We start from the raw sequence: 14,742 nt of genomic DNA on the forward strand, positions 1-14,742 counted from the left end.
CTGTTACCTAACCAAATTTTCAAGGTTAGGTCTAATTTTTCAGAAGTGACTAATATCTCAAGTTGGGGACATAGAATTACCTGAAAGCAGCCTATTTTTTTCAGAGAGTGGAACCTGAGCACTGCCTCTTTAAGGTATCTCAAGTTAACCCATAATTACTGTTCGCTTTTGAAAGATAAGGCCTTAATCAGTAATGAGAGGCTCTGGACATTGTTAGAGTCTGTTTTGACCAGGTTTATGCTACCAAACAAGAACATTAGTTAGTCATTTTGCCAATTGTAGGTAAAATTATTTGTGTTTTATTTTGTCTACACTTGAGTTTTTTCATTTTTCTTTAGGACAAGATCACCTGTTGCCTGAAGCAGAAGAAATAACTATGATTAGTATTCAGCTAGCTGCTAGATTTCTCTTCACCACAGGATTTCACACAAAGAAAATAGTCCGTGGCCCTGCTAGTGATTGGTATATTTGTCTTTAACAATGACTCTACCGTTTTGAGAGTTTGGTTTCCTTTAAGGAAATTCAAGTTGTGTAAAAATAGTATTAAAACTGTTTGAGGTATTCATTCCATGTCTATTTCAAATGTGTATGTGGAGATGAGAGCTAAATCTGGATGGGAAAGTACAGGGGAGATATTGAGCCCTAAATTGAAGTGAGAGCTAGCCTCCTTTTGATGTATATGATGATTGTGCAGGAATAAACTATACCATAGTAAAGGTTGTGTTACAGAATTCAGATTTAACAATATTTTCTGTAAAAAAATCTCCATTGCAATGGCAAAAACCAAAACACAGAATATAATCTCTGAGCACTGTTTGAATTTCTCATGGTGGTTTGATGAAAAATGACCTGGTGCAGAGATTTGCAAGAGTTTGCAATCACCACTTCTGGCAGTTTTTCACTGGATTGTCCGTTTTCTTTGTTATCCCTTTTGCAAGAAATCTAATACTCTGGGACACAAACGCATCACCTCCCATTTTAAAAAATACATTAGCTGAGAGTTTATGCAACTTCACTGCCAAAACCAAGAGCCCAGGTCTGAAACACGAGAAACCCATCTGAGGCTCTGTACCGTACTGTCTTTCAGAAAGGCTAACCCATACTGGTTTAGTCAATCGCTAACCACCATAAACCCCCCTCTTCTTCCAGAGCTGGGAATAGAATCATCAATACTCGATTTCTGACTAGTAAATAGTTGTGTAACACACTGGGAAGGTGTTAAACCCTCCTCCAGTGACTGGTCTAGAAAGGAGCTAGCATTTACTCGTGTAGCTCAAGTAGTAAGGGTCTACTAGGAATCTGATGATCAAAAAGTTCTCATAACCTGCTGCTGATCTGTGGGTGGGGGTAGTACAACTGCATGTGATTCACACAATCAGAAGACCTTTTTAAAGCAGGTTTTGTACTTCGAAACTACGATAAACTGTAAATTATGGTGTGAATCACCAAAATACACATTTCATATTTGTCTTGACCCACCTGGTGCTTGTGTAACCCATTGATCAGTTATGCTTCCCCCCCTCTGTGCCTGATCCACAGAGGAATTGAGTCTGCGATGACTCTCAGCTTGGGAGCCTACATTAGAGTGCAAATTTGATGAAGTTGGGGTACGTATTGCTTTTTGGCATGTGTTGGAGATGGAAATGGAAGCCTTTTGGCTTAATATTTAACTCTAATTGCGGTACTTTCATTTGAAATAATTTGTATGAAAGAAAACCACAGTGTGTTCCTTTTTACTGTTTAGTGAACAAAACAGTTAAGACAGCTCTAGTCAGGATAAGTAATCACATTCTCTGTGGAGATATGAACAGATGATCAAATAGACCTATGTTTGAGGAAAAAGCAGATTTCTGTACAATTTCTAAAGGAATGGGTGGTGCAGGACAGCAAATGGAAGACATTTATGCTATAGAAAATGAGGGTTGCATCTTGTCAATATCTGTTAAAGTTATTATTTTAAGTCCGATGTTACATTACAACTGTGATATTATCTTCTCTGTTTCAGGTATGATGCATTATGCATCCTCCTTCGTCACAGCAAGAATGTACGCTTTTGGTTTGCACACAACGTCCTTTTTAATGTTTCAAACCGCTTCTCTGAGTATCTTTTGGAATGCCCTAGTGCTGAAGTGAGGGGTGCATTTGCAAAGCTTATAGTATTTATTGCACATTTTTCATTGCAAGATGGACCGTGTCCTTCACCTTTTGCCTCTCCTGGACCATCTAGTCAGGTATTTACACAGTTTTCAGTCTAAACACCTACTTATTTGTTTGGCAACTTGTTTAAATGCTCATTTGGAACAAGTGTCCACATCAAAGCTGCAAACTCTGCACGATTGTTTATAAACAAATATTTGTTTATAATTTCTTATAACTCTTCTGGTTTTAATGGAGGTGAGCCTCAGGTTTTTCATTCAAACTCCTGCAACACTAGAGGCAGCAAAAATCATGATTTCAATGTAGTTCAAAAGAAAAAAGTTTACTACTTTTTTATCTGGTCAGTCTGGATGCGTAAAATTAATGTTGTAGTTATTACAATTCCAAAAACAAACCTTCACTCCATCAGATTAGTAACTACAGAGTGTAAGTATCAAAGCAGTGACAGAAGTAGGCTTTATTAATTTTCAACTTGTATTCTTCAGAAAGTGATAAATGGTGTAAAATTTAGCAATAGAGCCTCTGTGATGAAGCTGGGCATGTTTTAATCACTGATAGTTTTACTTCATGTGGCAGTTCAAATCTTGCTATATTATCCTTGTTTCGTCCCCTTTTATAGTCTCCACAGGTGGATTTGATGTATCAGCTATGCACTTAGACCCAGCAGCTGTTTTTATATTAAAAGCTGAATGAAAACTTCTGCATCTGCATTATTTATTGCACTGTTGTAATAAATAATGATGCACTATCCCCTGTCTCCCACAGTCATTTTTTCTGTTCAAGTGTAATCTATTCTGCAAAATGGGGCAGCTCCAAGTTCCTTTGTAATGTAAGTAGACGGATCTGCTGCTTGGATTTTTGAGCCTACTACTTCCCCTCTTCCTTAGCAACCCAGCTGTTTTAACCATTCTGTTGTCTTCCTTTGCAGAAAGCAGATTTGACTTTTTTTTTTTTTTAAGGGGTGGGGAATGTGGAGGTAGTGGTTGTAGGTCTTTCTGGAAATCAGTGCAGACACATTTTGTGTCTCCCTGTCATTAATGTGGGAATGTCCTCTGATTCCGAATTCCGCTACCGGGTACTGAGTGCAGTTCTCCAGAACCACTTACACTTCTTCACTTAGTGGTCTCCTGCTCTTAGTTTTGAGAACTGCTATATATGGCACCCCACTATGGGATGTCAGCCAGAGTCTGAAGCCAGGACTTTCAGAATCAAAAGCACAGGCTTCTGTTCTGTGAAATAAGGAGTCACAAATAGTAGGCTCTTTTCTGTAGCCCAGTGTCTCCCACAATTCAGATAGATACGGGATATTCCCCTCCGGTCTGCAGTTTCTGGAGGCATTTCAAAGCTGTAGCACAGTCCGTGCTAGCCATGCCTGCTTTTCTGGCCTTCTGTGTGCTGCCAGAATGTCTGCCTCCACTTCAGCAGTCATGTGGTGGTTCACTTTGCTCCTGACTTTTCTTTGTCAGTTTATTATTGTATCTGGTTTTTTTGTGTATTAGGAACAGGGTTTCTATTTTCTCCCTTTCCTAGATCAGCTATTTAGCAGTGAGATGCTGTCAACCACCTAGAGACAGCACTCTAGCGCCCCCCTGGTGCCCGGTGCCCCTGCATGGCAGAGCTACCAAGCTAAATCCAAGCAATGTGCTATTTGTGAGACAGCTTTTACGGGCTCTTTGGAGGGTCAGTTATGCCCTGCTTTTTCTCAGCCAACCAACCTTTGCACTGCTAGGGCATGGGACTCTGAATTGGACAGGCACGTTAGTTCCTTCTGCCCCAAGAAGCTGCAATTCCAGCATAGAAAAGCCTGATCTGGCAACAGAGAGAGGGAGCGATTCCAAGGTTGAGGAGAACTTTATCTGGCCAGCCCAGGGGGTAAATCCTGGGGCAGAACAGGACCGGAAGGAAAAACCCTTAAGGATCTACAGATTTCCACTCCTCCTGGACCTAAAATGAGGTATAAGTTCTCTGTTCCTCTTCTTCTCAGTTTGAATTGGAGAACTCCAGCAATGAAATCCCATTCCCTTGGCAGAGGGAGTGGGACTCCAAAGGGGAGGACACTGAGGAAGACGTATCTAGAGAGCTCAAGGCACTGCATATAAAGCTTGCTACAGAAAGGTGGCAGCGCTTACAAAGCGGGCCAGAAACGTTACAAAATCCAAAAAGAGAAAAAAAGGAAAAGAAAAGGTTTAAAAAAAAAAAAACCCCCCTAAGAGAGATTCATTCTCTAACTCAGATAGCTGCTCCACTACTGAGGAAGGGGACCTCTCAGATTCATGCTCTGAGCAGGATAGAGAAAAAATGCAACAAAGGGTCTTTCTCCCCCACTCCTCCCCAGTGTTTGAAACCATGTACAAAAGGTTGCATCCACAATTGAGATCCAACCTGAGCAGGCAGAGGGACAAGCCTAAAAGTAAATAACCTGCTTTCTAAATCCTTACCTGAAACATCCATTTTTGAGGATGTGATCAGAGAGGAGTGGAAAACCCCTGATAAGTACATGCCTGCTTATGCATTTACCCTTAGGTATTACAAGTTGCAATAGCCAAAAAATATTACAGACATACCAAAGATTGATGCCAAGGTGGCATCTCTAGCAAAGATATGGTAATCTCATCTGAAGGAGATTTCTTTACCAAAAATCCAGCTAATAGAAAGATGAAAGCCACCTGCAGAAGGGGCTTCATCAGCCACCCTTAGAGCATCCCTAGCGGCTACATGTTTTCCAAGTCACAACGTTTTAGCTGATTGGCCTTAAGGCCATGAAAGACAGACCATCCTGACTTTTGGTCTACACATAAGCAAATTTTCACTAGCAACAGCCTTTGTGGCAAATGCCTCAATGGATACAATGAGATTTTCAGTCAGGGCCATGGTATCCACCTCAGCACCCAGCTGTCACATCTGGCTTTGTCCCTGGAAGGTTGATGCTCACTCTAAACAAATTATGTGCTCATCTAAATTCCCAGGCTCTCTCCTTTTTGGGAAAAACTAGTGGCAAAAGGCACAGCCAAACCAAAACACTTTTGCCCCTCCCCACCCAGTAGTCTGAGGGACGACAAAACCCAGCAACAGACAAAAATGCTGCTTTTGTCCATCCTCCTCACAAAGGAATCAAACAAAAGACAACGAGTATATCAGGGCAGAAACCCTGCATGGGGGTGGAAAATCCAGAAGTGGATCTACTTCTTCTGAGTCCACTATGAGAACAAACAAATGTGCCTCCACCCAGACCTGAATCTAGGTGTCAGAATTTTCCACTTCTCAGAGAATGGCCTTGATCGACCACAGACAAGTGGGTGAGAGAGGTAGCAGATACTTCCTGGAACTAGTATCAGAGGGGTAGCCGTGTTAGTCTGAATCTGTAAAAAGCAACAGAGGGTCCTGTGCCACCTTTGAGACTAACAGACGTATTGGGAGCATAAGCTTTCGTGGGTAAGAACCTCACTTCTTCAGATGCAAGTCATCTGAAGAATCTGAAGAAGTGAGGTTCTTACCCACGAAAGCTTATGCTCCCAATACTTCTGTTAGTCTCAAAGGTGCCACAGGACCCTCAGTTCCAGGAAAAAGCAACAAAAGGCCCCACGTCATCCCTTCTTAATCCAATCCCCCGTCTTGAGCAACCCCCTCAAACGTAAGCCAGTGTTAAACAAAATCTTGCTTCTTCTTTGAGTAGTGTCTGTATGGGTGCTCCACTGTAGGTGTGTCTGAGTCCCGATGCTGCTGATTCGAGAACTTTGGTAGTAGTGTCCCTTTAGCCCACACGTGCGTGGGCGAACCCTCCTCAGTTCCTTCTCAACTGCCCTGGCTAGAGATGGAACTATAGTTGTCTATTCACAGATCATTAACTCTCTTAAAATTGCTAATCTGTAGCTTCTCTTGAAGCCTTTTTTCTTTACTTCGTTTACATTTTATTTTGGCTGTTGCCTTAAAAAAAAAAAGAGGAGGAGGAGAAAAGGACTTTGCCTTCCGCCAGCCCCTGTGGGGGGGAAGGGAACCACCTTGCGACAAGGGTATGCCTGGCCCTCTCCAGGCTTCAAAAAGTCCTTTAGTTGTAAGGAATCTATACCAGTGACCAATGGACAATCGCTGTGCGTTCTCTGCCTGTGAGAGAGAAACATTCCACAGAAGTGTGGCTTGTGTCAACAACTGAAGCCCAGATCCAGGAAAGAGAGAGAATTGAGGCTCTAACGCCTACTCATGGAGTCAGCCCTTCAGTGTCCAGAGTCCCAACGTCTGCAACCGTCTACTTTGAAGGGAGGTGAGCCCAGGCAGACGCCCGTGAGCCACTCACATAAGGCTTTTAAGAAAAGGTCTGTGAGTCCCCATAGCGAGTCCCGACCAAGCCATAAGTGATCTCCGGCTCAGTCATTATCAGCAGTACCAACAGCACTGAAGCTGTCTAAATCTGGTACCCAGGGCATGGGCAGTACCAAATGGACAGAGCAAGTCAGGCTGCATAAAGAAAGACCCAATGGGAGCAGGCAAAGAAGCACTGGTACCACGGAGGCATGAGAAACATAGTTCCACCCTACAGAAGGCTCCATTGGTACAGACATCAAGATTGGTACTGCCGGTGATACGCCAGGCACAGATGGACACTGCTGTCAGGTCCACGTCTTCGACTCAGTCGGTACAAGTCTCTCATCACTGACACCCTCCGCACAGATTTCCAATGCACAACGGATCTTTCAGTTTCTGAAGCACCAGACTCTCCTCTGCTCAGTACCGGGGCCCCGGTACCAAGTTCACCCAGAGCCCTTGTTTCATCAATGACTTCCTACCGCACACCACCCTTTTCGTTGTAGGAGTCAGAAAGTGAGCAAGAGGACCTGGCTTCCCTCCACTCTTCTTACCTGCCATCAGGCATACTGCCCCTCAGACCCACAGCCTCCCTGGTTTTGGGCAGCTGTGGTACTAACCACTGGGCCCCTTCCCATCAATGTGGCTGTACTGGGATCCTTAGGTCCAAAGGTAACAGGCCTCCATCTCTGCTGTGGCATACCAGTAGCCAAGGAAGTACCCTCCTTCAGCTGCTGCTTCAAGGGCCTCTGAACCCCCTGAGCAGGCAAGGGAGGAACTGGAGGCCCAAGTTGAGGAGGAAATCACTTCTCAATCCCACTTCTCGTTGTTGTCATCTGATGTGAGATGGTGATGCCCCCTCTGCCATCCAGGGCTGATAACTTTAAACTACTCCAAGACTTGGCACAGAGGGTGGCAGGAGCACTACAAATACCTCTGCAAGGGGTGACTGAGTCGCACCAGAAGCTGGTGGACATTTTACATTTTTCTACGTCTTCCAGAGTGGCCCTCCCTATTAACGAGCCTCTATTGGACCCTGCCGAGATAATATGGCAGACTCCCGCATCTGTCCCACCAACTTGCAAGTGGGCAGGCAAGAAATATTATGTGCCAGCGAAAGACACAGGAATTTGTTTTCACACCCACCTCCTAATTCGATCATTGTGGATGCGGTTATTTCTAAGGGACACCAACACCAGTTTAAGTCCACCCCTTATGACGGTAACTGGAAGCGCCTGGACCTTTTTTGCAGGAATTCCTCGGCCACCCTCCAGTTCCTAGTAGCGAACTGTCATGCCTTGTTGGCTAAATATGACTATCAAAACTATGCCAAGCTTAGTTTGATCTCTACTGCTATTGTGGTGAGACAGTCTTCATGGCTTCATCTGTCTGGCTTCCCAAAGGAGGTCCAATTAACTGTGGAGGACCATCCTTTTGAAGGGACGAAGCTATTTGCAGAGATGACCCATGCCTCCCTTCACACATTAAAAGATTCCAGGGCCACCCTTCGATCCCTCAGGATCTATACTCCTGGATACAAAAGAAAATGTAGTCATCAGCCTCCATTCAAGCTCTGCTCATCACAATATTCATCTCAATATTCACAGAGATCACATGAACCCGAAAGGAAGAAGTCCCAGGTTCCCTAGACAGAAGACATCAGGATCTCAGCAAACTTCCCCTCAACCCTCCACCTTGAAAAGACAGTTTTGACAGGTTGGTTGAGGTGTTTATAGAACACTCTTCTCACCGCTGCATCACTGTGGAAAATTCCACTCATCCCTTCGGGGACATCTCCCTCCATTCTGCAGCACCTGGGAATGGATAACCTCTCACCAATTGGTGCTGGAGATCATCTGGGATGTATACTCCATCCATTTCTTCTCCCTCCCCCCTTTCAAATACCCTTCACTGTCCCTCTTCAGTGAGCCAGTGCCCATACATCTAAGGGGTGGAGGGTTTCTATTCTCGTTACTTCCTGATACTGAAGAAAAAAGGGCGTTGGAGACCCATACTGGGATTCTGAGCCCTCAACAAATTTATCAAGGCTCAGAAGTTCAGGATGGTCACGTTATCAAAGATCATTCCAACGTTAGAAAATGGAGATTGGTTCTTGGCCCTCGACCTCCAAGATGCTTACTGCAACATTTCAATCATACATTACTTCCTATCGCAGAACATCAGACAGACCTTCCATCCTGTGGATTCTGCGGCTCAAACCATGACTCCTTCATGGTTCCAGCACATAGACATCTTGCTCAGAGGAGGCACAGGAGGAAAGGAGCGGCTCATTATACCCATCTACAAAAATAGAAGAGATTTCTGATCTGATGCCAGTCCAAAGGTGTGACTCCAAATACAGGCACCTTACCAGTAATCCTGGACTACCTGTTGACTCTCAAGAAATTTGGACTCTCTCTATTAGTTTGCAAAAGGTTCATCTAGTAGCAATTGCAACTTTCCACCAGCAGGTAGATGGATACTCAATCTTCTCCCATCTGACTACAAAGAGGTTTCTCAAAGGCAAACCTCTTCCCACAACCCAGACTTCCCAATCCTCAATGGGATCTCAACCTAGTGCTAGAAGGACTGACTAGATTGCCATTGGAACCTATGGCCATTTGTTCATTGACTCACCTTTCCATGAAGACGGTGTTTCTGATCGCCATCAACTCTGCAAGAAGAATAGGGGAGATAACGGCTCTGATGGCGCATACCCCTTTCACTGTGTTCTTCCCTGACAGTCACGCTCAGACCATATCCAGAGTTCACTCCCAAGGTGACTTCCGCATGAATCAGCTTATTCAGCTTCCAGCCTTTTATTCCAAACCTCATCAGGATAACAGGGAAGCCATCTTCCATACGCTTGACATGAGGAGAGCCTTGGCTTTCTATTTGGACAGACAAGAGTTTTCAGAAAATCTGACTCTTCCTCTCCATTACAGATGAGCCAAAAGGTACAGCGATTTCAGCTCAAGGACTCTCTAAGTGGGTCTCAAGCTGTATTAAACATTACACAACTGTAACAGAGTAACAACACATCTTCAGTACGCAAGTACTCTACGAGGTCAGTCTCCTCGTCCATCGCTTTATCCCTATATCAGAAAACTGCAGAGTAGCTACGTGGGCATCTGCACACACCTTGAAAGAACATTATGCCATCCTGGAGGATTCAGCTCCAGACACCAAATTTGGTGCCCCACAGCTCTATCATCCATATCAAACTCAACTCCGAAGTCCCAGCTTCTAGTGGTGGGCACTGCTCAGGAGTCACTTACAGTGGAGTTCCCATCGGGATACTACTTGAATACAAAGTTACTCACCTTGTGCAGTGATGATGGTTCTACGAGATGCGTGTCTCTGGGTACTCCACGACCCATCATCCTCCCCTCTACTTTGGAGTTCTAGTAGTTGACTTGACTCTGTGGTAGAGAAGGAACTGAGGGGAGGGTTCGCCTATGCATGCTAACTAGCCCCATGGCAGGTGGGAAGCAGCGCATGTGCTGGCTGAACTGACGCTGCTACCAAAGTTCTCTGATCAGCTGCTCAGGGACACAGACACACCTACAGTGGAGCACCCATAGGGGGACACATTTCAAAGAACTATCATTACTGCATCAGGTGAGTAACTTCTTCATCTCCTGGACATAGGATCAATAGAAACTGTTCCCTTAGAAAAAAATTCTTAGGACTGTGCTCCATTTTCTTCATTGCCCAGAAGCGAACAGGGTCAGCCATTCTAGATCTCAAGCAGATGAAGAAAACGAAATTCCAGATGGAGACTATAGATTCAGTGGTAACATCTGTCTCAAGGAGACTTCTGTGGACCTGGTAAATGCATATCTCCATATTCCTATATGACCATGCACTGTAGTCTACTGAGATTTGCTTAGTCCTTGGCTTGAACAGTTTGCGATCTGTCTTTTTGTTCTGTTTGTACAGTGCCTAGTACAATCGGGTCCTGATACACGATTATGGCCCATACATGCTACAGTTCTACAGATAACTAAATTAGTCTTAGTGTATCAGTTATTATTGTCTTTTTAGCTGGAAGTTTGCGAATCTGCTAAATATCCTGAAGTTTTTTGGGGGCAGATTTCCATCAGTTTAATATCAAGCGATTCAGACTCTATTGAGGAAAGATGTCCTCTAATCTAGATGTCTACCAGAGATTAGCTCGTAGGGGCATCTCATTCTGTCTCCTCATTTATATCATGTGAGGTACCAAAGCACCTGAACCATTATGATTGCTGTAGTGCTTATTTAAGACCTCAATCCTGCAGCACTTACCCATGTATGTAATTTTAAGCACATGAGTCATTCCCTTAAACTCATTGGGACTATTCACAAGTGTTTCCAGGGTTGGAACCTAAGTGTCAATCTGTCTCACAGTATCTATGTTCTGTTCCAGGGGTGGCTAACCTGTGGCTCCAGAGCTGCATGTGGCTCTTCAGAAGTTAATATGTGGCTCCTTGCATAGGCACTAACTCCAGGGCTGGAGCTATAGGCGCCAACTTTCCAATGTGCTGGGGGGAGGGGGGTACTCATTGCTTAACCCCTGACTCTGCCACAGGCCCTGCTCCTACTTCACCCCTTCCCCCGAGGCCCTCGCTCCTTCCTGCCCCCTTCCCTGAACCTGCCATGCCCTGGCTCCTTCTCAGGTGCAGGTTGGCCACCCCTGTTCTATTCCAAGACAGTCTGGGGTTTCAGAACCTTTATTTACGTTTACTTGACTAATTTCTTTAACCAAAAGCATGGACAAATTTTAAAGAAGTCTTTTTTCCAGGCTAGCAATAGCCACTCACCTATTTCATTTGGCACTTAAGGTACTTCATTCTGTCTTTTGCCGTTTATTTTACCTGTTGTCTGCAGGCTTTTGGTCATCTTAAGGTCTTCAGTAAAGCAGACATCTAATGTCACCTACACTTTTCTGTAGCTTTCTCTCAGGGATTTGTCTTACTCGTGTTCAGAATCTATTTAAAGGAGAACTGGAAAGACTCACTTAGATCTCTTTTGACTCTGTTCCACATAATGCCAGAATGCTTCAAGAGTTATTCTTTTGTCTGACTAGAACAATGGATGTCATCTTCTCAGTCCAAGAGATTTTGAAACCTAGCTCTTGGGTTTGATGATGTGATTGTGGAGCAAGATTCTTGAAGTTTAAGGCCAGAAGGGACCATTAGATGATCTAATCTGACTTCCTGTATATCACAGGCTGTCAAATTTCACCCAGATACCCTTGTATTGAGCCCAATAACTTGTTTGACTAAAGCATAATTTGTGTTTTGGCCAAAACATACCTTCCAAAAAGGCATTCAGTCTTGATTTGAAGTTACCAAGAGATGTCAGCACTTCCCTTGGTAGTTTATTGCAGTGGCTGATGACTATCTACCCTCACTGGTCAATTAAATTTAGAAATTAGGCACTATTTTTTATCTGGCTTCAGCTTCCAGACATTGTTTTGTTATACCTTTCTCCACTAGATTTAAGAGCCTGTTCAGTACTCAGTATTTTCTCCCTGTGAAGGAATTTATACACTGTAATCAAGTCAACACTCGTTCTTTTTTAGATACACTGAAAAACAAAGGGCTCAAGTTGTTTAGCTTAAGGCATTTTCTCCAATTTTCAACATCCTTTTTAAAATGTGGACACCAGAACTGGATGCAGATGATACCAAACTGGGAGGGATTGCAACTGCTTTGGAGGATAGGGTCAAAATTCAAAATGATCTGGACAAATTGGAGAACTGGTCTGAGGTAAACAGGATGAAGTTTAATAAAGACAAATGCAAAGTACTTCACTTAGGAAGGAACAGTCAGTTTCATACATACAGAATGGGAAGAGACTGTCTAGGAAGGAGTATGGCAGAAAGGGATCTAGGGGTTATAGTGGACTCATATTTAGCTTGTGCTCAACAGTGTGATGCTGTTGCAAAAAAAGCAAACATGATTCTGGGATGCATTAACAGGTGTGTTGTGAGCAAGACACGAGAAGTCATTCTTCCGCTCTACTCTGCACTGGTTAGGCCTCAACTGGAGTATTGTGTCCAGTTCTGGGCACCGTATTTCAAGAAAGATGTGGAGAAATTGGAGAGGGTCCAGAGAAGAGCAACAAGAATGATTAAAGGTCTAGAGAACATGACCTATGAAGGAAGGCTGAAAGAATTGGGTTTGTTTGGTTTGGAAAAGAGAAGACTGAGAGGGGACATAACAGTCTTCAGGTATCTAAAAGGGTGTCATAAGGAGGTGGGAGAACTTGTTCATCTTAGCCTCTAAGGATAGAACAAGAAGCAATGGGCTTAAACTGCAGCAAGGGAGGTTTAAGTTGGACATTAGGAAAAAGTTCCTAACTGTCAGGGTGGTTAAACACTGGAATAAATTGCCTAGGGAGGTTGTGGAATCTCCATCTCTGGAGATATTTAAGAGTAGGTTAGATAAATGTCTATCAGGGATGGTCTAGACAGTATTTGGTCCTGCCATGCGGGCAGGGGACTGGACTCGATGACCTCTCGAGGTTCCTTCCAGTCCTAGCGTCTATGAATCTATGCAGTATATCAGTATTAGTCTCATCAATGTTGTATATGTTTCAAGTTGCTGCAAGTCACCAACTAGATATTACAGTGACTGGTAATGTATCAATAACTAAGACACATTCTGGACACTCTTGTGCATTCTTTTTATGCCTCAAATTCAATTGCAAAATCAGATTAGTAGCTACCACAGTCACTCTTGGCTCCACAAATCAGGGTTTATTTCTAACGTGCTGGGTCTCTGCTTTGACAGAACCTCCAGTCTTTAATCCTAGATGCTGACCAAGTTTAAGGTGGTCAGAGCCACATCTGGATTGTGATGAGTCAACTTTTTTTTTATTATTTTTTTGGTCATGGCCTGCCACAGGATAGCACTTTTTAGAAGTGCTGAGAGTGCTGCTTCAGCTTTGGGGCTTTTCTCTTACTTGTTCTGACCATGAGTCACAAGCAGAGTGAACGATGAAGTTATGATCAGAGGAGCACTCAGTAGAGTCTAGGAAACATTTCATAAAGCTGTAATCAGTGCAAATATAAATGGTTTGCCATTACTGATTGGAGCTGTTCTTCGGGTGAAGAGTCTAGTTAATTGGTGTCTCAAGAAGTCTCATTGTTCAGTTTGTCTCAGTGTAGACAGACAATTGTCCAGTGAGAAGGCATGAATACATCCACTGCATTTATTTAGTAGAGTCTTACCTCACAATGTCTGGAGAATTCATTATGGATTTAAGTCCACTGCCTGTGGGTGGAAATCCTAGCTGATAATGGCTAGTGAAAGTCAACATTGAGTTAGTAACAGGTTGGATTGATTTATTAATTCCTTAGTGTAGGGTACAGAGCTGACTTTATGAAATATGCTGAGGTACAACTGCTGCTTAGGGAAGCCATTGCTTGACACTGAAGTCATAGAAGGAAGCAGAAGACCGTGTTTTCCAGCAGTTTGAGCTCAGAATTGGGAGTCTGAAACTTGGTTTTTTTGGTTTGTTTTTTGGAACTTGAGGCTTTGCCGCTCACTCGGATTTTGGACAAGTCACTTTTCTCTTGCTTCGGTTCCCTCTCTTCAAAATATGGGTACCATTTACCTATAATTCTTGAGAGACACTGAGGATTGATAGTGTTTGTGAAGTGACTTGAAGATGTATAACATGATATATAAAGGCTAAACATTCATCCAACTATCACCCAGTCTTTCAACTCACCTTTATAGGAAAATGAATCAAGAAAGTGGTGGATGGGAACTGTTTGAACCAATCTCTAGATGAAGACTAGTCCCCTAGAACATTCCAGGACTGCCCTGAATGATCGTGAGGCTTGCTGTTTTGTCATGATACAGAAAGAACCACAAACTCTGAGGACTTACTATTGGCAGTTCTTTGCAATGAAGCAAGGTTTAGCCTTTCAGTACTATACAACAAAGGCCTATCTTCTGGATTGAATGACCAACTGTTTCCACCATCTGTTTAATTTTGTGTATTAGGCAAGGTGGGTGAGATAATATCTTTTACTGACAAACTTCTGTTGGTGAGAGAGGCAAGCTTTTGAGCTACACAGAGCTCTTTCTCAGGTAGATTTGAAAGCTTGTCTCTCTCACGTACCTGAGGAAGAGCTCAGTGTAGCTCTAAATCTTGTCTCTCACCAGCAGAAGTTGGTCTAATGAAAGCTATTACCTTGCCCACCTTGTCTCTAATATCCTGGGACCAACACGGTTACAACACTGCATACAACAATGAAAAATACCTAATTTTGTGTACGTACACACA

At 43.5% G+C, this 14,742-nt stretch overlaps 1 protein-coding gene across 2 annotated transcripts in view; it reads left to right on the forward strand.

The window, feature by feature from the left end:
* Positions 1–14,742, forward strand: part of LOC112116991 (ubiquitin specific peptidase 9 X-linked) — a 182,204-nt gene that overhangs the window by 141,623 nt on the left and 25,839 nt on the right. For both annotated transcript variants that reach the window (XM_026650144.1, XM_026650150.1), the window contains 2 exons: positions 339–462; positions 2,006–2,231. In XM_026650144.1, coding sequence (XP_026505929.1) covers positions 339–462; positions 2,006–2,231 — 350 coding nt within the window. The remainder of the gene's footprint in view (positions 1–338; positions 463–2,005; positions 2,232–14,742) is intronic.

This window comes from Terrapene carolina, unplaced genomic scaffold (assembly GCF_002925995.2).
Source record: "Terrapene carolina triunguis isolate 2854851 unplaced genomic scaffold, T_m_triunguis-2.0 Scaffold24, whole genome shotgun sequence".
In the NCBI taxonomy this organism is placed as follows: Eukaryota; Metazoa; Chordata; order Testudines; family Emydidae; genus Terrapene; species Terrapene triunguis.